This window comes from Corythoichthys intestinalis, chromosome 13 (assembly GCF_030265065.1).
Source record: "Corythoichthys intestinalis isolate RoL2023-P3 chromosome 13, ASM3026506v1, whole genome shotgun sequence".
Taxonomy (NCBI): Eukaryota; Metazoa; Chordata; class Actinopteri; order Syngnathiformes; family Syngnathidae; genus Corythoichthys; species Corythoichthys intestinalis.
In genome coordinates, this window is record NC_080407.1 from 38,406,660 (window position 1) to 38,431,405 (window position 24,746).

The 24,746-nt window shown below is 39.6% G+C and overlaps 1 protein-coding gene across 2 annotated transcripts in view; it reads right to left on the reverse strand.

Annotated features, from left to right (window-relative positions):
* Positions 1–4,031: 4,031 nt before the first annotated feature.
* LOC130927667 (oocyte zinc finger protein XlCOF6-like) overlaps positions 4,032–24,746 on the reverse strand; it is a 39,579-nt gene continuing 18,864 nt past the window's right edge. The window contains exon 3 of one of the 2 annotated variants that reach the window (XM_057853610.1): positions 4,032–7,646. In XM_057853610.1, coding sequence (XP_057709593.1) covers positions 5,443–7,646 — 2,204 coding nt within the window. In that variant the 3' untranslated portion in view covers positions 4,032–5,442. Of the gene's footprint in view, positions 7,647–15,352; positions 16,063–24,746 lie in introns of those variants that run through there. The other variant, XM_057853611.1, reaches the window with a different exon arrangement.

Consider the following 24,746-nt stretch of genomic DNA (forward strand, 5'->3'; position numbering starts at 1 on the left):
TATAGTTACATCTGAGATGCAATTGTTGGCTGTTTTCAACAATATACATCGAAAATAAAGAGATTGATTGACTGAAAATGGTTCAAGATTAGATGAAATGTCTTGTTTTCTCATGTATATTTATAATTGCTCTTCACCTAAAAATATATTGGGTTTATCCGATTACTTGATAGAATTTTCAGTCGATTACTCGATTACTAAAATATTCGATACCTGCAGCCCTAGTTACATGTTCCCTGTTCAATATGGAGGTCCAAAGCCACCAAAATTAAATTTTTTACCTTGATGTATTTCCATATATTTCATCTTTGAACCTTATGTTTCAATCATTGTCGTTTTAATATGCACTTTTATTTTTCCTTCATTTTTAATTTTTGCAGCTGTGGTCCTCCATAGTACAAATGTTCCAAGAATTGCTCATGAAAAATGTTGGTGAAATAAAATGTTCAAAAGGTACGTCATGTTTCCCCCAATTTAAGGGGCGTTTAATGAAATTATACATAATCAATTTACATGCATTACAGTGTCATAAAAAAATGTCTGCACCAAGATTACTTGATGTTAGTGGGTCCAAAGCAGCAGTCAATCAAGCATATTCTGCAGTAGTGAATTGGCATTCAATATGTGGTATGAAAATTCCAGCGTTTGGCTCACTTGTTTTCCCAGTCAATCTGGAATATGTAGATCCTGTTAAAATATAATGCACCAATTTGAGCAATAACACAAGAGGTAATACTGTATATGAGCAATGTGACATGGTTAAGTTGCAAGCAAAGTGCCAAAGACAGCCATGACAAAATTCAGTGCATAATCATGGCAGTCATATAGTTTATACACAAAAGTTGAATATTTACCAAGGAAATCATTCTTTGTCAATGATTTATTTTGCTTTAGTTGCATTATTGAGTAGCAAACTAATACACATGCCAGGCAATGTTTAATGAATGCAGAAGAACAGTAGAACACCTGTGTGTGAAAAAGCTTAGCTAGTTACGGTACACGTCGTCGTTCGCTACTTTCTATCAAATGTTTTTCCAACTTCTTCCCATCCTTCGCGTACGTGTCACCTAGGACCTTACCAAGTTGCTGTCCGTGGCCATGCGAAGGCAACATAGCTAACCGTGTCTAACTGGCTCGACATCGATGTTCGTGCCCTTCTTCAAATGCAAAATCAACTGATATTGAAATTGGGATTACTTTAGCTTGAAAAATCCTTTTAGTACATGACACCCAAGAGAAAACAAAGTAAACTCCTTACCTAAGGTGTTTCGCCATTTCTATTATCTGCCGTAATATGGAAGAGGAAGCAGCAGCAGCCAGCAGGTTGGCAATGGTGTGTCCCGCCCTCCTCCTGAACAATCGCCGTTCTGATTGGTTAGAATTTAGGCTCACATGTTTACCCCGAAATCTAAAGACAAAACACCCGAAGAACTATTCACTAGATTGTGTTCTTCTTTTTTTGACCACGACTTGGAACAGAGGTTGCGCTAGACTTTTTCGTTGTCTGTCATTTTGACTGACAGGGTCATAAAAATCCGGTCATAATCTATTTTTACCAGTCACTTAAATTTTTTAAATGATGTTAATGACATTGTGGTGACCCTTTGTCTGGCATAATTCACCTTCCGTACTTGTGTGTCCATTTGGCCGAGCGCGTTACCGGCTACGACACAGTCACGTGACGGAGACATTTAAGAGCCGCGCGCGTTCCGGCGTAAATAGAGAGTTCACAGAGAGCAGCAGAGCTACAGCGGTTGGACACAGCAATTCGAGCTAACAAGACTCTTAACATTGCATACCGCTTCAACAGTATTTAGTAGTGATGACCAAATGAAGCTTCATGAAGCAATGAAGCTTTGCAGCCAATCGGTTTGCACATGTAGCAAAGCTTCATTGTGCTTCATTTACTCTATGGCGCCATCAAGTGGTCTACAACAGGGGTCCCCAACCTATTCCACTAAGGCCCACTGTGGGTGCAGGATTTCATTCTTACCGAACAAGATGACAACACTTTTTCCCCAATCTGGTGTTTTACAAGTGCAATCAGTTGATTGCAGTCAGGTGTGGCTTGTTTTAGCAGAAGCCTCATTGGTTCAACTGTCTCTGCTGGATCAGCTGGAACAAAAACCAGGACCCACAGTGGGCCTTGAGGACTGGGTTGGAGACCCCTGGTCGACAAGCCCAAGTGGTCAACATTGTTAAGAATTCAATGGTTATTTGATTATGACAAAGATATGAATGTGCTTATGTTAGTAATTTAGTATGTGAACAAAATACAACAAGTGCTAAGGATAATTTGTTATTCAATTTTGTTGAGAAATAATAGCTTTGCCACAGTGGCTGGCTACACTAATGGATTGTTCATTCTGTTGATGTTTGGTTCAGATAGGTTCACACACTCACATTTATATTAATGTAGTTCTTCTCCCTAACCTTATTGAAAGCAATCAAATGAAAATGTTCCCATACAAGGGAGGGTCGCTTTTTTTGCGCAGTTTCCATCGCAAGCAAAGGACAAGGCTCGAAAAAAGATTGCACTGGTTGCACTGTTGCGCACAGATCATGCAACAAGTACAGGAGCCCGAAATGCACAAAATATGAGATAACAGGCGATCGCCAATTTATACCGTAGTCTGTAGCCTACTGTCTTTGCAATGCGCGCCGAACGTCGGATCACTTCCGAAGCATTCATTAGATTCAACCGGCCGGCGAGGCTTTTCACGACATCATTTCCGGGTTCTGCCGAAATGACGTGCGCCACGCTACAAGCTTCGTGGAAACACTCCTCCCATTACTCGACACAAGCTCCGGAACCTCGGCCCATTTCGTCCCATCACGAGTATTTAGTTTTCATTCAAATTAATATTCTGTCCGAACAAGCTTAACAGAGAATCCACACCCTGCCATCACACATCAAGCAGAAGAATATGTAACTTTTTCTCCGCAGTGACAAAAACAGCTGACTGTGGCCGAGGTCGGTATGGAACAATGAAATTAATAGTTCACCTGCTGTGGCCTGAACGCAGTCTTCCTCCTGGTGCGCATGGACTTGAATTGCGTGCCCGCTTGTGCAGTCCCTGTTTTTTTCACCTCTTTTATCAACACCATCGTCGTTTTGGGGCTTTTTGAAGAAACTTCGGACACTCAGTTGCCTTGACATTTTTCAGAGTAAAGCCAACGACGTCATGCATCAAGAGAGACAATGGCTAATTAATATGCCCACTCGCCACCCTGTGGTCTGGGGTGTGAATTGCAACCTGTCAAAATGACGGATGGACTTCAGTTTTTTCCGTCACCGTTTTAAAAAATCGGTCAACGACGGAAAATATTCGGTTAACGCGACCCCTGACTTGGAATGATATTTTTGTGTTTTACAACAGATTATATCGATGTACAAGTAGTTTTTTTTTTGTCTGTGGTTACAAGTGACTTTTGTCTCTGAAAATGCGACAAGGGGGAGACAAAACTCGTGAGGTTGTAATTGGTGGTTTTTAACCTGTAGCAAAGAAAAAACACCCGTAGAACAAAAAAATCACTTGTAAACAGAAAAAAAACACTTGTAGAATTTTTTTTTTACATTGTGTTTTTTTCATGTTTATTTCACAACGCAAAATTTGGAGATACAAGTTGTTTTTTTGTTTTACAAGTTAAAATGAGTCATTTTACAGGTATTTTTTTAAAATTTATTTTAAAACTAGGTTACGAGTATCTTTTTTGGTTCATAAAACTCGACAAGAATGTGACAAAACTTGTGCACTTGTAATTGGTAATTTTTAACCCGTAGTGAAGGAAAAAAAACACCTGTAGAACAAAAAAATCACTTGTAAACGGAAACAAAACACTTGTAGAAAGTTTTTTTTACATTGTTTTTTTAAATGTTTATTTCACAACGCAAAATTTGGAAATACAAGTTTTTTTTGTTTTACAAGTTAAAATGAGTCATTTTACAGGTATTTTTTTTTATTTTATAACTAGGTTACGAGTATCTTTTTTGGATCATAAAACTCGACAAGAATGTGACAAAACTTGTGCACTTGTAATTGGTCATTTTTAACCCATAGTGAAGAAAAAACACCTGTAGAACAAAAAAAAACAAAAAAAATACTTGAAAACAGAAAAAAACAACCTGTAGAACAATTTATTCCTTCGAGCTTTTTTTTTTTGTTTTTTAGTTAAAATTGGTCATTTTACAGGGATAATTTTCATTTTACAACCTCACATCTTTTGGCACTATTCTATCTCCATAATGCCGGATAGTTTACGTACTAGGCTCCTACAAAGACAACGTTCTGTTTCGACTACTGTGTGTGTTAGGAGTTTTGGTATTGGAAATAGAAGTGCCAGTGTATGATAATGCAAATCCCAGCAGCTAGACGGCGCAATGACACACGAACACATTTGAAAGCTAAAGTCCAATAAGACTCGGTTTAACACCCCAAATTGCACACAGATAACCAACAGCGCTCTACACAGCGGAAGCTCAACAGCAATAACAAATAATACTTTAGCTAAAAAAAAAAAAAAAAATTTATCCTCCCTATTTGAAGACAACAAATATAGATTTCCTTTCTGGACTCCACAGTCTAAATCTGCAGCTAACTTTTCCTCACTGTGCACTATTACAAAACTATCATCATAATCCTAATCATTTTCGACTTTCAATTGAATTTTATATAATTTCACAGTTTTTGGATACTAAAAAATCGTTTTTGCGCCATGGTAATGCTTCCTCTGAACAGTGAACTTTTTCGTTCCTATAGCGCCTTATTCAACTTTACCCTTGTAGTAAGCAAGGTGTCAGGTGGTGACCATGTTATTAACAAACAAAAACATTTTCAACGTAAATTTAGTCTCTAAAGTTAAATATACAATTTTTTGTACGTTTTATGTATTACAGTCGAGACTAATTTTTTTCAAAAAAATGATATACCAAAACTTTTTTTCTCTCTCCCCAACACCGTTTTTCTTTATTAGGCACTCATACTCCGTTGTAACATGCCTCCGTCAATCACGAGTAGGAATGTAATAGTAATTTTAAAAAATGAAATATACATTAATCCCACCACAAAAAATTAATATGTGAGCCAATATTTCTTTTACTATTATTTTGCAACATTGAACAATATATCCTCATTTTCCATATTTCTTTAATGACATTATTTATGAATGATTTTGAATTTTTGGAATTTGGGGTCTGCCGTTTCAAATAATAAATGTGAAAAGTATAGCTTTAGAGGGAGAGTATTATATAAAAAAATGCTACTTGAGAGAGTTCAATCAGGTGAGGTTTTGGCAATAGGGTGGATGCACATCATACAACGATTGGACTGAGCAAGGAACTAAACGTGCCAATCCTCAACAGGATTTAAGAAAGTTCAACGGAATACAATCGTCCTGGGTGCAAGATCTGATGAAGCCAGGATGGATGACAGGCAAAATAAGTCATTTGCCACTGCTTCCCACACCAACACACACGTGTCTCTTTATCCAATCCTTCCGAGCGAATCTTTGACCACAAACGGAGCAGGAAAAAGGTTTTTCACCAGTGTGGTTTCTTTCGTGACTCTGTAAGGTTTTTCTCCGTGCGAATCCCTGACCACAAACGGAGCAGGAAAAAGGTTTTTCTCCAGTGTGGATTCTTGTGTGAAGTGTTAGTTCTCTCTTTGAAGATAATCCTTTGCCACAAACTGAGCAGGAAAAAGGGTTTTCGCCAGTGTGGGTTCTTGTGTGTTGTTTTAAGTGTTCCTTCCGAGCAAATCTTTGATCACAAACCGAGCAGGAAAAAGGTTTTTCACCAGTGTGGGCTCTTAGGTGTTCTTCCAAGTATTGCTTCCGAGAAAATCTTTGACCACAAACTAAGCAGGGAAAAGGTTTTTCTCCAGTGTGGGTTCTTGCATGACTTTGTAAGGTTTGCTTTTTAGCGTATCTTTGACCACAAACTGAGCAAGAAAAAGGTTTTTCTCCAGTGTGGGTTCTTGTGTGAATTATTAGATCGCTCTTTGAAGTGAATCCTTTTCCACAAACTGAGCAGAAAAAAGGTTTTTCGCCAGTGTGGGTTCTTGTGTGTTGTTTTAAGTGTGCCTTCTGAGCAAATCTTTGATCACAAACCGAGCAGGAAAAAGGTTTTTCGCCAGTGTGGGTTCTTGTGTGTCCTTTTAAGGTTTGCTTGAAAGCAAATCTTTTAGCACAAACGGAGCAGGAAAAAGGTTTTTCTCCAGTGTGGATTCTTGTGTGTCCTATTAAGTGTTTCTTGCAAGCAAATCTTTGATCACAAACTGAGCAGGAAAAAGGTTTTTCTCCAGTGTGGATTCTTGTGTGAAGTGTTAGTTCTCTCTTTGAAGATAATCCTTTGCCACAAACTGAGCAGGAAAAAGGTTTTTCGCCAGTGTGGGTTCTTGTGTGTTGTTTTAAGTGTGCCGTCCGAGCAAATCTTTGATCACAAACCGAGCAGGAAAAAGGTTTTTCGCCAGTGTGGGTTCTTTCGTGTTTTTTAAAGGTATCTGAACGACTGAATCCTTGACCACAAACTGAGCAGGAAAAAGGTTTTTCCCCGGTGTGGGCTCTTAGGTGTTCTTCCAAGTATTGCTTCCGAGAAAATCTTTGACCACAAACTGAGCAGGGAAAAGGTTTTTCTCCAGTGTGGGTTCTTGCATGACTTTGTAAGGTTTGCTTTTTAGCGTATCTTTGACCACAAACTGAGCAAGAAAAAGGTTTTTCTCCAGTGTGGGTTCTTGTGTGAATTATTAGATCGCTCTTTGAAGTGAATCCTTTTCCACAAACTGAGCAGGAAAAAGGTTTTTCGCCAGTGTGGGTTCTTGTGTGTTGTTTTAAGTGTGCCTTCTGAGCAAATCTTTGATCACAAACCGAGCAGGAAAAAGGTTTTTCGCCAGTGTGGGTTCTTGTGTGTCCTTTTAAGGTTTGCTTGAAAGCAAATCTTTTAGCACAAACGGAGCAGGAAAAAGGTTTTTCGCCAGTGTGGGTTCTTGTGTGTCCTTTTAAGGTTTGCTTGAAAGCAAATCTTTTAGCACAAATGGAGCAGGAAAAAGGTTTTTCTCCAGTGTGGGTTCTTTCGTGTTGTTTAAAGGTATCTGAACGACTGAATCCTTGACCACAAACGGAGCAGGAAAAAGGTTTTTCTCCAGTGTGGGTTCTTGCATGACTTTGTAAGGTTTGCTTTTGAGTGAATCTTTGACCACAAACTGAGCAGACATAAGGTTTTTCACCAGTGTGTATCCTCATATGCATACGACAATTTTGCTTAGTAGCAAAGGTTTTCCCGCACTGAGAGCATTTGCAGAGTTTGTCGTCACCGCGAGATGTCTTATGACCATCATCCTTGTAAGTTGAGTGTGACGTGGCGCCATCTCTGTCTGATGGAGGAATGTAAATATCTGCTTGCAATCCTTCTGTTGAGCTGCTGCGACTCCCCCCTCTGCTGGCCTCACTCGGACCATCTTCACTCTTCAAGGGCTCACCAGTCAACCTGTTGATATGCTCCTCCTCTTTACCAAATGGCAGCTGGTCATCCTCCTTTTCGACTGGAAGTTGCTGTTCTCCCTCCTTCTCCTCCTCTCTGATTTGGGGGAGCTCAACATCCTCTTTTATGCCAGAAGATTCTGGCTCAGCACCAAGATTTCTTCTGAAACCTGCAAGACACAATAAAATATCTGATATATTTTATGGACCACCACCGTGTGATCGGCCTTCTTTTTGCAAAGAACGAGTACAGTTACCCCTCACGACTTCACGGTTCACGCAGCGCGGATTCAGTACATTGCAGGGTTTCCAAAAATATTCAATGAAAAACAAAAGTGAAAAAATCCACATCGTTTCATTTTGAGACACAAGAGACATTGTTTCGAATAGAGATGCAAAACTGTCCGCTAAATACGTCAGCTTGTAGGTTGGCAGCAAATATTAACATTCTTTGCCAGCTCTCCCACTTTTAATGAATTTGACATCAAGTGTCATCAATGGCAGCCAAGGAGTTTATATAAAACACTCAACAGGCCAGTTACAGATGCATTACCTATTTTTCATGGTCAAGCCAATATGTGTTGAATTACAACATGCATACTACAGTAAATATTCAGATACTCTTGTCGTATATATAATACTGAATATTTTAATTGGATTTGTAAATGCATCCCTCTCCCCCTATCCAGATCCCTGAGGTCGAAATGCCCCAAGAGAACAAGAAGAACAACAGGATACAGTCGTCTAGTATTGCCACAGTGTCCAAATACAAGCCAGGCTCGTTGGAACAATGTGCCAAAGAAAATGCGCTTGCTCTTTGGATTGGGCGTACCGGGCTACCTGCTTCCACAGGTGAGTTGCTACAGTGCAATTCAATTTGGACTTGTTCTGAGTGGGCCAGGAGTCGGTTATTAGTTTTGTGTTGTTTAACGGTTATCAGGGTTTGGCCTATTTTAATTTCCAAACATGTTATGTATGCCTCCTAAAGTTGACTTGTCCAACCCTGCAAAGTAGTTATTTTATTTTCGTGCATTCATTGTGTAAATTTCACCAAAATAAAGCTTGTGTTGTGAATATATGTGTTTACTTGACTGTCAATGTTCATTCGAAATTGTTGGCAACCTTTTAATACTAAAACTTTGTGTATCTATCAACCAATGTTAGTCTATAATTTTTTTGAGTTTTCGTCAGCTAAAACTAGACTAGAACTGTTACGTTTTCGTCAACTAAAACTTGTTTGAATATTCATCGACTAAAACTAACCAAAAGACTAGACTAAAATTAAAAGTGCTGCCAAAAACAACACTGGCAGATATGCAAATGTATTATTATCGTTTTTTTAAATTTAACGTTTAAAGCTAACGTTTGAGTGTGTTTGGGCGTATTTTGGCTGCTGGGCCAAGCTACCACTCAGCTAGTGAAGATGCTTCAAGAGGAAAGCCTCGCACTTCTGCGTGCACAAAGAAATAAAATCTGACTAAGAACTTTGATGTAAAGTTATGTGTGCGCTCGAGTGTAGTCATGTAATTCTATAACTTATGTGCATATATCCCGTTTTTATTTCTTCATTGTACTTTATCATTGCAGGAGAGAAAAGCAACAATCCTCTGTCATCTGATTACGTAAATATACTTGTATAGCGCTTCTCCAACTTTCAAGACTCTCAAAGCGCTTTACACTACATCACCATCCACAATCGAACTCACAACCTCCTGGTTGGGGGACAACTACTCTACCACTGAGCCACGCCATCCATCTTTAGCTATGTGAAGACTACAGAGAAAAGAAAGACAGGTGTATCGCAGACCTTCAACCACAGACGCCAGCAAATGAAGACATGCATAAGGCAGACGGTGGCTCTGCCATTAAAACTTTTTTTTTTTTTTAAATCTGTGCTGTTCAGCTGATTGACACGGCCGATTGGTCTGAACTAGGGCTGTCCCAAACGACAAATTTTCTCCCGATTAGTCAGCAGACTATTTTCATGATTAGTCGACTAATCATATAATTAAAAAAAAATTTTTTTTAAATAATTTAGCAATGAAATTTTTGTTGACGCTTATCAATTCACAAAAACATTTTGGACACTTAAATTCTTTATTGAAGTACAAATAAACAGATGAATAACAATAATAAATCACAAATAAACGATGACTTCAAAATGCTGATAGAATTAACTTGAGCAAAAGACTGGAATATAAACAGATTCAGAACACCGACTTCTCCTTTCCAACATGATTCAAAACAATTCTTAAAAAAATACCTAGCATTAATATTAAGTATACTGTAGTACTATATAAAATAGTATTATAATTATTCATTGCCAATCAGACTTTTCATAAAGTGTGTCATTTTAAAGGTATTCTTAGTGTAGAATCTGAAGTGGATTAACTCCAGAAATCGTTATTTATATGACGAACATGACCTGCTTTTATTTTGAAATGCTCACCAGAAGTACGTTCGCTAAACCGCTAATTTAAGCTTTACACTCCGCAAAAAAAAACAAACACTTTTTGTGATTGCATGTGGTGTCAGTAATAGATTTTTTTCCTTTTGCAAATGCTGTTAACCAGCGATTTTTCATGTTTGAAGTGTCACCTTTTAACTGCAAGTTTTGGAGAAGGCTGCCTGTTTTATAGCCGGCTAAAGTACGTCGTCTTTTTTCCCCATTCACCTCAATGTAGCAATGCTAACGTATATAGTGTTTAATAAAGATGTGTTTTCTTATTTTGTATGTCTGAACTTTAATTCTACAGCGTGTTGATGAGAGAAAAGAACTGGAGTCTCATATGCCATCAGCACGCACGCATAAATGGATGCACGCGCGCGCAGCGATAAAACGCATCCGTGAAAATGACCGGCCTCATTTTTATTTAGCATGTGATACATGGACTCATTGCATATCGCGACAGGCTTAGCAACTTTAATAATACATGTGATTAGTTAGTTAGATGGACTTACAATCTCCTGTCGTTATCATTCACGGCCGACGTGCAGTCAAGCTTGGCATTGAAGAAACAGAACACAACAGTGTACCCTCCTTTGTTTCTTTAAAAAATAAGCCAATGTTTTGGACTCTCTGGTGCGCTTTTTTTTGGCTTTGTGCCGCTTTCCCCGCTTGCATAGCAAGCGTCTGACATTCTGACCTTTCCATGCATATATTTTTTTTAACCCTTCATTAACCGTCGACGAGCACAACATCCCGTCGACCGATTTACGTCATCGATGTGATGACGTCGACTATGTCGACTACCCGGGACAGCTCTAGTCTGAACAGTTTTAATGTCTCAAATGGGAGTATGACATACTCCCATTGTGATTATACAACGTGCATCGTTTATTAGGAGAAAGCAGTGAATAGGAAGAGGTTATGGGGGGGACAGAAGAAAAGAGAAGCAGCACAAACAACAACAAGAACGACATTAAACGCCTGCACTAACTACAAATTTGTTAGTGCTATCGTTAGCTAGTTGTATTTCCGGTTGACACCATGCAGGGGGCCTGATGAACACAGAGAAAGAGGAGGGGGGGAAGAGTAAGAAAGATAAGTGATTGGGAGGAGTGGACTGTACTAGGGCTGGGCGATATGGCCTTAAGTAAGTATCACGATAAATTGAGCAGATTTACCTCGATAACGATAAATGACGATAAATTCGCCCAAGCAAACTGTTATATAATTTGAAAATTTGAATCAATGCATAGAATACAAATTAACAGTTTCTCGTTAAATTTATTTACCAGCTTTCAATTTAACAATTGCACATGCAGTCTAAACATTAAGTATTAAAAAAAATCTTGTAAACAATAAGAATTCTTGTGTGAACATTTATAACAGCTTGTATGACTTGAAAAATATCATCACTTGAATTTCATTAAATTCATTCCGCATTGTTATACACTAGATCAGGGGTCAGCAACCTTTTTGGTGTGGAGTGCCACTTTCAAATTTTCTTGTCAATCAGTGAGCCACCCCAAGATTAATGACGCGCATCCGAATTTTTATATTCAGCAGAGCTGTAATTTTACTCCAAATTAAAAAAAACATGGACATACGTTTAATTTGTATAACTACCATTCGTCCTCATCAATTAACTAAAAACTAATGCATATTGTCGAAAATATCAAAACTTGAAAATAAGTGCAACAGTAATAACAGCTGTACAGCTGCACCATTTTATGCAAACATATCACACACACACACCCCAGCACGCAAAGGGGAACAGGTGTGATTCTCAGTGCAGGTCTCTCACAGTACAGACAGCCTTCAAAGTCACAACAGCCGATTCTTACATTTTGTCTTGTTCACTAGCAACTTAAACAGTGAATTATATGCACAATTTTAGATCTTATATTACAAATATAAAAGATACCTACTTTAATGTTCCTTGGCCCTGCTTTCTATGAATTTTCATGTTTTGTCTCGTAGTGGCGTTTGACACTTGTTGTGCGACACACAACTCTCTCGAGGCATAATGCACAAAAAGAGCTACCAGAAATAACCAGGCAACCAGTTGTTACCGGTATCCCCAAGGGGCCGCTGTCCCCTACAATATGATCGGCTTGCTAGTTAAGCGTAGAAGAAGAATTGGGCGTCTGGGCGAGAAAAAGAGAGGGAGCGAAGGAAGGTGTTGAGAGAGAGCGGAGAGCGCCGTGAAAAGGAGAGAAGAGGCTGTGTCCCCCGCTGGTTTTTGTTTTGTTTAATAAAAGTCTCCAGTAAAAACGCCATCCAACGCGTCACAGTGTTTTTATACACATTGCCACCTCTCCGAAGTAAGCACCGGACGAATCGACGGCAACGAGCCACGTTAATCGCCGGTCCACTCCATACTACAGTGCAAGCATCGCTTCACCCGCTGCCCTGACCTGACGGCTGGCAATCGGGTTTCAACCGGAGTGTTGCGATGCGCCGGGACAGGGGTGTACAGCCCCGTATCTTAAGCGACCGGCCTCCGCGCCGGGGCGAGGGTGTGACATCGGGATCTCAATTCAAAGTTAAAGCGACGGGGCTCCCGGCGCGGACGCCGGCGATTCGCCGGCTGTCTACTCGCTTACTGGCCCGCCGGCCTCCACGCTGGGGCTTGGAGTAACAGTACCAAAAAGTGCAGGATGGTAACACTGTACTTCCACCAGCTCTCTGACTGGTTGGTTTCGTGACACGTTAGTAGCGGGTGCTGAATTGAGCGCGCAGAATTGAGCGCGCAGAGGGAAAAAAAAAAACGACGAGCGCAGGAATCGAGAAATTGAAGAGCTGGAAGTGTGCTCAAAATCCATAATTGTTCGCAAATAACGCTATAGGCAGAGGGGTCGGGAGGGACGCTCCTGTAAAGCCCTAAATAACAGGGCGTGCAACTAAAAATGTCTTAATTTCAGGTTAAAAAAAATATATATATATATATATTATTTTGCCATGCGCTCGCGTGTCACTGGTTAACCCTTCGCGTGTCAGTGCTGACACGCGTGTCATAGGTTGCCGACCCCTGCACTAGATAGTGGCATACGTTTAGATATTTAGAATAGATACAAATACGACACATCCACCCGCCCCCCAGAAATGATACTTAATTAAAAAATAAAATGTTTCACAAACCTTTCTTTTATTCGGCTCAATTATTTACATCTTATGATTTTGGAAATCCTTACAGTATGCACTAAATAATATTCCTGTTCCCAAGCACTGTGCTTACTGTACTGTAATTTTTACAAAAAATAAACAATACATAGTTACTCCCCGTCATCTAGGACGAGCCACTTACAAGACTAGCACTGTCGTGTATTACAAATACTGCTTTGAACACATCTTCACAGACAAAAGCAATGACACAGGCTTAAAGAGGTCAACTTTAATTGTGTAAATCACACTTAATGACGACACGATCTCCTGGTTGAAATAGACGACATCCACTTAATTCTATTGAAGATATGTAATGGTGAGGCAATTTGTCAACTTTACTTTTAAAAAGAAACGTGCACTGTTTATCCAGTAGATGGGGCTCTTGCAGTGTGTCAAACAGTGATTCAATTTAGGGCAATTGTCTTAAAAGTGGTTCATTGTTTCAGAAAGCCTCGGTTTTTCCATCCCTATCTGGAACCCGTCAAGAGTTTACTTAATGTCGGGTGAAAGTTTGGCGAAGCTAACTTAAGCCCGACTTCAACCCGTTTACTTGTAGCGTTAGCAGCTAGCGTTAGCCTACCGGGCTTCTGTTTGATTGGCTTGCTGAAAACCATGTGACTCCAAACGTAAGCTCACTGTCTGCTTTCTTAAAGGGGAATGAACATAGTCGAACAACACAGAGTCAAAGCGGGATGAAAAGACTATATTTTCTTCCTTTATTAAATTACCGAATTTACCGACATGGTCAAAATTACGTCGGTCATCGTGAAGAATTTCGGTAACGGTAAATTTTCGGTTTACCGCCCTGCTCTAGACTACAAAAATCAGCCATGTGAGGCGTAGAACCCAGTATTTGTGTGAATCCCTGGTGAGTGTGAGTATGTTTGGCATTCTACTCTACGCTGCCTGATCGCTAATCCTGACACCGAATGTTTCTAATTGAGTGTTTCTAATAGCGTACCGCACGAATTCTATTTTAAGACCGTGCGTCACCATCTTAACCCAGAAGTGGGTCAACATAGACACTAAGCTTGAGAACGATAAACCGATACGACCGGATATCCGGTTTTACAGGTGAGAGATACAGCTGTATCGATAGCAAAGTTACCATTTGACAGTAATTAGCCATTAAATATTCAATGAACCGACAGTAGAGATACAATTCGGCTATTGCGAGCACAAGAATCGGCTTCTAATGCCTAGTTCAATGCATTGCTCAATATGATAATAATTTCGCTTTTACCTCAAATGCTGCGCTGGGTCATTCACCACACAGCGCACTTAGATTGTGACCGCCGTCGTGGTTGCCTCAAATTCCCATTCATTTTGGCAGAACCGCTAGTAGTCGCCGTCATTACCCGATCGTCACGGGCGTGTCATAACAACGCGAGAGCTAACAAAACCACTGTAACGCACGCTCCGTAGCGTTCTCTTTACAGCCCAAAACGAAACTAGTAGTTGCAACGAAGCAACATGCTAAAACAATGGACAGTTTGCGCACTCCGCCAGCGACGTGCAGCGATTGATTTTCAACGCACCCAGGAAAACAAAAGTCAGACTTTGAAGTGACGAAGGCAGCGAGATCTGTTCGCATGGGACAGAGCTAGTGTGAAGTGGTACAGCGATCGTGAGTTTTAACCCTGAAAAATAACCCACTACAATGGTGGAAAGGGCGGCATATTGTTTCCACGAAACGCAGTCTACTTAAACATGAACATGTGGATCAGTTGATCTTACTCAAGAAAAATCTGCCCTTCAAAAAAGATATGGACAGTGATGAGGAATAAAAAAATGTGGAAGCACAGGCATAAGTGAATGACTTTGCCGTGTATTAGTGACGGGAAAAGTCGTTCACCTGAGGAAACGAATCAATTCCGGTTCGTTCAGTAAAAAGATTCGTTCAAACAAATCGTTCAACGAATCGTTCGCCCTCCTTATCCGCCCCACCCACCCACAACTGCCCAAATAAATCGTTCGGTCAGTGTCTTATGACATTTATTTGAGACCTGACCCTGGTCAAGACTCAACAATTTCAAAAGGATCGTGAAAGATGGGCACTCAGAAATAACTACACAAAACACAGAGTTGTTGCTAACAATCAGCACTTTATTAGACCAACAACAATGTCAAAGCAAGCATTTACTCAAGTGTATTAAGCTCGTCCCTTTACCGTGTGCCAAAGGGAAGGAGAGCTAACATCCCCGGTAGAGTGAGCTTCAATACCAGCTGGGCGTTCGTACGCAACCCGCAGCAGACTCTACCGAGCGTGTCTCCCGTGTCTCCTTTTATCCTCTATGAGCGTGTGTGAAGGGAGGGGTGAGTGGCCAACTCAGCCATCCCGACACCACGCTAAAAGTTGTTTATCTTGTCACGGTATGTTCGAAGTTGCCCTATTCACCTGCTCGCTGTCGGCAGATGTTTCCTGTTATAGCGCCAACCGCATTCGAAATTCCCCTATTCGCTTGTATGCTGTCGGCAGGTGTTAGCGCCAACCGCATGCAAAAGCAAGTCGTTTGCAAAAGCAAGTTACAGAAGCATTCAAGCACTTTGCTCGCTGTCGGCAGATGTTTCCTGTTATAGCGCCAACCGCATTCGAAATTCCCCTATTCGCTTGTATGCTGTCGGCAGGTGTTAGCGCCAACCGCATGCATTTGCAAAAGCAAGTTACAGAACCGTTTGCAAAAGCAAGTTACAGAAGCATTCAAGCACTTTGAGCACATAATAACAGTTGATTAAGGTGAAAAACAGCACAAATCAAATATATCCATTTCAGTCAATGAACGGGAAGTGACGTTGCCAAACGGATTACCAAAAGACCGCTTAGCATATTTAACAGAACAGGAAGGCTTGGTCCCTCCCCCTCTTGCACAGTAGATAGGCTTTTCATTCGTAGATTCAGAAGTGAGTGACAGACTGTTTTTCCGGGGGGTTTTTCCACTGCCTCGTCTTTGCCGGCGCCCGGGTCTCCCCAGCCGCTGCAGCAATGAGAATTTCCGCGTCTATCATATTTCTATGGGATCAAAGCCATGGCTTGTGCTTGCCTCACTTTGATATAGGAAACGGTTAAACATTTCCCCCTTTTTTTTAAGCACAAACTTTTTCAATCACGCTAAATTGCGTGTACGCTCCCTTCCGTATTCGTAGCTTAAACGCGTGTTTACGTGAGCTGGCTGCTCGTGAAAGCCACCTGATATACCACCAAATCATTTTGGCTGAAGAACAAATAAATGTGGAATTTAAATAAACTGTCTTCGGCTATTTTTTTTCGGTTGAGTGAGATTTATTGCACACAAATAAGAAAATATAAAAATTATTAAGAAATAATCAATTTATAATGTATATTAATAATATATTAAATCAGCGTTATAAATAAAAGTTATTATTATTATTTGGCTTCTCTGACACGAAAATAAATAAATAAAACAACACTCGAAAAAATATTACCTAAAAATCGTGTTGAAATGTCATTTTTGCACTGGTATTAATATATAAATAATCCCATCAACTCCACGCAGTCATCCCCTCCCGATCTCAGATCGCCAAATGCTGACGAAAAAAAGAATTGTTTGCTCTTTACAATGTAACCATTCCACTCTCATTGGTATGTTAAGAAAATGGAGACATACATGTATATATACACATCCTACGTCCCCGCGTGTAATTTTTGGATGCTTTAGTCGCACAGGATGGACTGATGGACTCAACGTTAATTAATTTGCGCCCCAACCCGACAAGCTGTGACACGGGGGGAAAAAAAAAAAACTCTCGGGAAAAATATGTCATGAAACTACCGTTTCATAGCAAATCAGTATTATGGTGATCATACTAAATAGTCATTTTCCATGGGCACAGATTAGATAAATTTCGCTGCCACGAAGTCCAGCTAGTCTCTTGACAGCTTTCTCGCCCGCCCCCGCGATGTCTCCATAGCTCAGCCTTATCGCCTTGTAGCTACTGGCGAAGGTTTTAACGTACTGTAAAGTGGATACAATGTCGTCATATGTAGTCTCGAGTCTGTTGAGAAAAGCACAGTAAACTTTGCTCACTGTGTTTATGTGGTGATTTTTGTGCATTTGAGTAGCATATGATAGGCTCAACATGAAAGAATATGTGATAAAGCCCTTTCCTTTCAGTCCTTAGCTCGTTCGTTGCCGCAGCGCTGCTGCGTGACTGCCGGTGTAGGCGCACTATAAAGTAGCGTAGCAGTCTAGCAGAACAAATCATCTAAGCATTCTCGGTAGGACGGAGAGTCAGTGAACGGGAAGTGACATAACTCAGTCTTGCCCTCTGCCTGCACGCTGGCTGCTTATTGGCCACACGTGGAAGTGAGTGACAGACGCCCTGATTCTGTTTCCGCTCCCTCCCCTGCCCGCGATGAGGCTGGCGTCTGATTGGTAGTGTGTGAAGATTTATATTTCCATTTATTCACAATAATTATATATGGACATTGCATTCTCCCTCATAAGACAGTGTATGCCTTCGAGTAGCAACACATCTGGAAAATATTAGCTAGGGGTTCACAATGCACATTCCAAGGAAATTTACCCACCCCCAAGTGAGGGAGAAAAGGACTCCAAGCAGAGAGAGAAACACTTTTGCTCTCTCGTCTCGTCCGGCGCCATGTCTCGTTTATTCTGTCTGTGTGTCTTTCAATGTAAAGTCTTTGTTCTTTTTCATTTCCGAATTCTATGTCATCATCTCCTGTTCTTTATAAGAATAAAACAACCTGTAACAAGGATAAATCGACTATTTTCCTTCAAATGGCGTTGTCGGGCAGGATTCTTGAAGCGGGGGAGGCGACACAGAATTTGGAGAACACAAGCCACTTTGGGACAGACGGTGAGGGGCCAATATAAGATAAGGTAATTTTATTTTTTAATAGCGGCACGGAGGCTGAGTGGTTAGCACTCCTTCCACATTCCAAAAACATGCATAGTATGCAGATTGAACATTCTAAATTGCTGGGATAGGCTCCAGCACCTCAGCGACCCTCGTGAGGAAAAGCGGAATGAATGAATATTTTTTAATATGCCGATGTCCCAAAGTGGATTGAATTGATGTTAAGAAAATTAATTAATTATTAATTGTGTTATTATTGGTTAATTAATGAATTAATTAAATGTGTATGTTATTTATTTATTTATATATCGCGATTACAAAATGCATGAAGTAACACCCTATGTGAGGTAGTTCCGGGAGTCTTTGACTGCCCATTTCGTGTAGTAATTAAGAACTCCCTATGTGAGGAGTTCCGGCCGTGTCAAAGCGGACCGATTTGCGTAAACCAGGGGTCCCCAAACTACGGCCCGCGGGCCGGATACGGCCCGCCTCCACATTTGGTCCGGCCCCCATAACAATACCAGAGAGCATTTTGATTTTTTTTTTTCTCCCCCCCAATAGTGTTATTTATTTCCTGGCTTTTTTTCTGTGAAGAACCTAGAGAGGGTTATTTGGTTATAATCTATTTCATTAATGGTGTTATTGTAGGAAAGCCCCATTGCATGTTTGTGCTTTAGTTTAATTGTTACTACACTGGCCCTTTAAGAAAAGCGACGCGCGCACGAGTCACTTTCTCTCCTCCCTTCATTGGCGCGCACGAGTTACTGTCTCTCCTCCCTTTACTGCTGGTGTACATGAGTCAGTTTTTCTTCCTTTCACTGCCTGCGGTTCGTTCGTCAAGCTGGCGTCCTGTTTAGTGGTATTCCAAGTGTTGTGTGTGAATGACAGAGATGGGTATATCGCAGAAGTGTGCCTTGGCAGTGCATAAACACGTTTGGCAGATTAGTTACCTGCTTAGGGTCCCTTGTATTCGTTAGCCGCCACGAGCTAACCGCTAGCCGCCGTGTGCTAACCGCTAGCGCTAATCGTTGGCCCCTTTGGCTACATGGTGGAGTCTGAATTTTGTTTGTTGCCAATTCACTTATCTAAATTGTTAGTTATTTTCCTGCTTAATGTGTATGCTCATTAATGTGAATGATTAGCATTGTATGCATTACGTAAGCAGTGTATTTCATTTCTATTTAATGTTGTTACTGTTAATATTGATATGTTTATAATACAGTATATGTTTATAGGTTATATATATTATATTACTGACATGTTACATGATTATCTTGTATTCACAGAAAACACAATACAACAAAATAAATCTCATACTCCTTTCGTCATCATTAAAGGAAACAAATAAATCCTGAACGTCCCCTGTTGATTCTCTGATCGGAGTCACAACTCCATAGCGTCGCTGGCTTTATACCACACACCCACAGAGGGATCCTCAGTCAAATTAACCCTCTTTTTCAGTTATTATTATTTATTATTATTATTATTATACAATATAATATTATTTTATTTACTTTTGATCCGTGAAGAATCCAAAAAGTGTTATTTGATTGTGGCTTTCTGAAAACCAATACATTTTTACATTTAGGCACTCCTGCAATCATCACACTTTCCTGTTAAAAACTGACCCCGGCCCCACATCAGAGAAGGGAAAAGTTATGTGGCCCCCACAGGAAAAAGTTTGGGGACCCCTGGCGTAAACCATGATGAAGTGCATTTTGCAGCGTTTAATATATGAACGCTGGTCCTAGGGACGAGGGCATGAGCTACTCAAATTTGTTCCGCAGATGTTTGTTATTTGTCGTTGGTTTGTGTGAGTGTGTGTGGGGTGCCCCAACTTTTCTCTTCCTTGTCCTCTTTCTTTTCTTTCCTCTAATTGTGAGTGAAGTGAGCGCTCCTTATTCTGCTCTCGTGAGTGGAGAGGGAGCGCGGACAAACAAAGTAATTATTTTTGAAATACTTAAATATCGAGTATAGGATAATAAATGAAGCGCCCTTTGTTCACATTCTGGCAGGCACCCGTGTGTGCCACGTGGTGCCTTTGTTTAAGAAAAGGGGGATGGTGTTCAAAATTTAGGAGAGCGGGCCGCTGTGAGCCCCCCTTGTTGTGTTCTGGCCAAACACAACAACGGAGACTGAAAATATAATTAAGCCCTCTCTTTTTACTAGAAATAATATCAAATTGATAGTAATGGGGAACAACTGATTATTGAAATAGAATTTATGAATGAAATGAAAAGCGAGTGAGGTGAAATAAATAATAAACTAGTGAGCTTAATTGATATCGATGGTATGATCTTTAGAGCTCAAAATGTTTTGTTAAACAACCTTAAAAGTAATGACATTTGTTTAATTTGGCGGAAAATGACATGTCGAGACAATGATTATATTGTTTGATAAAATATGTTTACCTTAAGTTTTAAGACCAGCTAATGAGCTGCTAGACGACATTTTTTCTCTAATGTGTTTATTTAGCTCTAAACTAATGATTTATTCATTCACGAGCTCATAGATTAAAATAGGTTTAAATATCTGATTAAAATATGGAGCAAGGATTGTTGTGATTTGTAAAAATATTGTGCTAAGGAGGTAGTATTCTTATTTAAAATAAAACATCGGTGGGAGATAATTTCACATTTGATTGATCAACAAATGTCGAAATTAAACTCCATCCGAGAACTCTAAACCAATAGCTTAATAATAATAAACTTCTCTGGAAGGCTGTTGAAGCGAGACTAAATCGGCAAAATCTTAACTGTAATCTATCAATTATGAAGAAACAGTTGGCACAGCTGTTATATTTATGCTAGAATTAAATAAATATTGTAACAGGAGAACTGCAGAAGCAGTGAAAAAGGGAGGGGGGGGGCAGCAGAGCCCCAGCCCAGAGGATGACCACGATAGTTGACACAGACTTGTTTTCACCCCCTCCCCTAATTGAAAGCAGATGGCAAAGGCCCGTCGGCTGCTATCCTGTGACCAAATCCAAAAAAGATCCCAGACAAAGACTAGAAGTTGGAACTTAAATAGATACACCCTAACACCTGGAAATTACCTCATGATTCCAAATCAATAAGGTGAGTTAATTGACTTCTTTATTAATTATTTATATTATTATTATTATTATTATTATTATTATTATAATTATTAATATTATTATTCTGTTATTAAATGATTTTGAATTTTTGCAGAAACAACTGCCAGAGTTGGCTATCGACGGAGAGGTTTGGATCCAGGTACGGAGATAATTTATGGCATGCGGTGCTGTAGTGAGACTGATATGTACTTGTTTATTTTTCACCAATTGGTTGACATTCTGTCTTATCCTAGGTTTAAATTTGTTGTACTTGAACATTTTGTCTCCTGTTACTCCATTGTTTGCTGTTTTCCGAGACAGATTCCCATCTTCCACACCAACCACTAAAGCTCCCCGACTTCTAACCTATGATGCCTACCAGATCTCACCTCGACTAATGCATAAGTATTTAGATTGATGACTAAGACACGAAGCTCAAGAATTGGGACCCATGGTGGGACAATGCCGTTTGGCAACTGATTGGACATGAGTTCAAATACCCCTTGACATGTATTCTTTAGGTACTGAATGTTTTTGTATACAGGTCACTGTGATCCGAGGGACCTGCTGTCATTGGACTGCATCACGGTGAATCCAATCACATTTGAGGTAGCTTTGAATGGTTTTATTAACGTGCCCTAGCACCCCTGTAACCAGGAGGCAACCAAGGGCATCACAAAGACGCTCAAGAAACTCCAGTGTTTATGATTTAATTCAAAGGTGGAAGTGACAAAGTACTAATTAATTTTAATGTAGATTGGACACTGAGAGGTGGAGGCGTGCGATATTTTAAGATTTTCCGCGATTCGGCTGGTGGTTTGGATGGACAAGTAAGTTGAAAGAGTGAAGTGTTTGGCGCAGTATGTTAAGTTTTTGGATAGAGGAACAGGAATGTATGAATAATTTTACAAATATGTGTACTCATACTTGTTTTTATATATTGTTCCATTTTGAAGTTTGCATGTGACTTACTCCTCATCCTTAAAATTAGGCTGTTGGGTGTGTGAGGTCTCCTCACCTTGCTTGGGAAAGGGGCCAGAACAGGAGAAGGTAGAGAGTCAGATGTGCAGAGTAGGACGCAGAGTTTGAGTTAGTGAAAACTAAACAGGTAGATTAATATGGTAAAGTGATTAGCCATTAATGAATTGTTGCAAGAGGGGAAGTGGAAGCAGCTGAAGTAAATCTTAAAATTGACAAAGAGCAACTATTGATTCACGAAAGAATGAGAGGGGACCTGTCTTGAGTCACGTTCGAAATATCAGACGATATGCAATCTAATTTTGATTTTTAAGGACTTGAAAATGCCAAATTTTGCTAAAATGTAATCTTTTGGATCACATGCTGATATAATCTGGCTATTTTTGAATTCAGCTGTGACCAAAATAATGGGATGAACGTTTTTATTAATTTCGGAATCTGGGATGTGAAGAGAAGTCCAATTTATGTAAATTTTGTTGTAATGAAATTATAGTGGGAAATAAGTGGCCAGTTTCGTCGAGAGATGCCACAGCCAAATTTAATTGACAAATTACTAAAGAGGGAGCAAACAAATTTGAGAGAGGAAATAAACTTTATTTGGTATTACGCTAAACGACGTTATTCTGGGAAAATTGTTAATTTTGTAATCATGTAAGAATTTTGTTTGTAAAGTTGGGAAAATTGCGTTTTCGTATGGCTTATGATGATTTCAAATTTACATTGGAGAGAACAAATTTCCCAGAATAACGCCAATTTTGATTTTTCATTTTTTGATTTTTCATTTTTGATTTTTGATTTTTCAATTTTGATTTTGATTTTTTCATTTTTGTTTTTATTTTTCATTTTTAAGTTCGAGTGGTTTTGATAAATTGAGGCTCAAGTACTTTTGTTTGGCTAATAGCAAGTACTATTGATTTTTCGGTTTCCGATTTTTATTCTTTGGAATTTTTTAGCTTTTCATTTTTCTTAACTTTGAAGATAAGTTTCAAATGATCTCTTTCGCTTTTGAAATTTTGTATAATGAATTTTTGAAGCTGATTTCCTTTTAATATGTTTTCTTTTTCTTTCGCGACTTCGGTTAATCTTACATTTTTATTTAGTTGTGGTTATTTATTTTTTTTTTTTAATTTATAGAAGCCATTTTTTGATTTGATATACCTTGCTTTGTGCGTTTAAATTTAACATCAGGCAAGGACTTCGTTAGGTCTACTCAACCACTTTCTCCATAGGTGGGGTAGAGTGCCGAAATTAGCTTGAGCCATGGTGACCTTAGCAGGCCTCCCTTGAAAGACTTCCGGTGGACTCCAACTGGACCGGAGCAGGCTGGCTGAACCGTATTCCTTCTATCAGACTGGCAAAGACCCCATTAGGCCAGGCTATTTATCCATCCAGCGACATACTGAAGTCCTACTAAGAGTTGGTTGAATCTTTCTGATGATATCGCGGAACAGAGGTTGTTTCACAGCCGGCAGAATATACTGGACCTTTGCTTCGTCTGACCATGGGGGAAGGGCATTCAGCTGTTGGCTCTGGAATTTGTTGCCAGTTGACCTTAGGAAAACTGACTCTCTTCGCCATTTCAATACTGATTTCAAACTAGCCTTGTTGGACTTGCTATCTTTTCTCCGTCTTTGAATTTGTCACCAGTTTTTCTTATGTTTTCTTCTTTTAATATTATATTTGGTAGGATTGTTTTCATTTGATTACATGTTGTTCCCGAGTGCCAGAAAGGCGTCTTCAAATGGATTAGATTTATTAACGTTGGTAATGTTTGCCTCTATGGGGTTTGCTCATTTTGTTTTTGTAGGGTATAATAATGATGATGTATTTAGTAATTTATACTTTTGAAATAATATTTTGTTTTTTAGTTTCCAAAGAGGGATCTTTCAATTTTGTTTGGATTTTTGATTTAGCTCGCATACTGTTATAAATTAATGATGATTGTTTGGATTTTTTCATTACAATGTATTTTTGTTTTTACGTTACCTAGTGGTGTTATAGTTTTATGTTATATATAGCCATGCTTTGATTTGTAAGCATGGCTAAAAGAGGGTAATCATCATCATCATCATTATTATTATATACCTATGGGGGGTTGTGTTGATTTTTAAACTCTTAAAAAAAAAAAAAAAAAAAAAAAAAAAAAAAAAAAAAAACATGATTATATTTTTACGTTTTGTTAAAAATCGCTAAAATGGTTCAAACCTGTCATGCAATGTGGTGTACAAATAGCCATTTGTCGCAATGTAGTACCCATGACTTCCCGAACACCAGAAAAAGAGCTGGACTACGCAGACAATGAGTAAAGTTCGTCCGTGCTAAGAGGGCTATTTTTGCAGACCCAGCCTCCGGCACGGTTTTGTGTGGTGCGCATTTTACACCTGAATGCGATTCGAACTCTGGACAAATGAAATCAGGTTTTGCTAAGAAATTGCTGCTGAAAGCAGATGCGGTGCCCACCTACACCAGCAGCCATGTCCCGAGATATCAAGCAAGAGGACAACGACTGGCTCTTGATGAGACCACCCCACCACACCAGGCAAAGCAAAGGAGGGAAATGGCCAGAGTGAGTATTCTTTAATAATAAAAAACATCACACATTGGATATAGGACTGGACACATTTATAAATTATCACTCATAAAATATATAGAACAAATCCTCTAATCCCATTCATACTTGTGTCGGTTGGCAGAGCGAAAACCTATGATAGCACAATAAATGATAATTATTCGATACATTATTTTGCGGCCACGGTGTATCAGCTT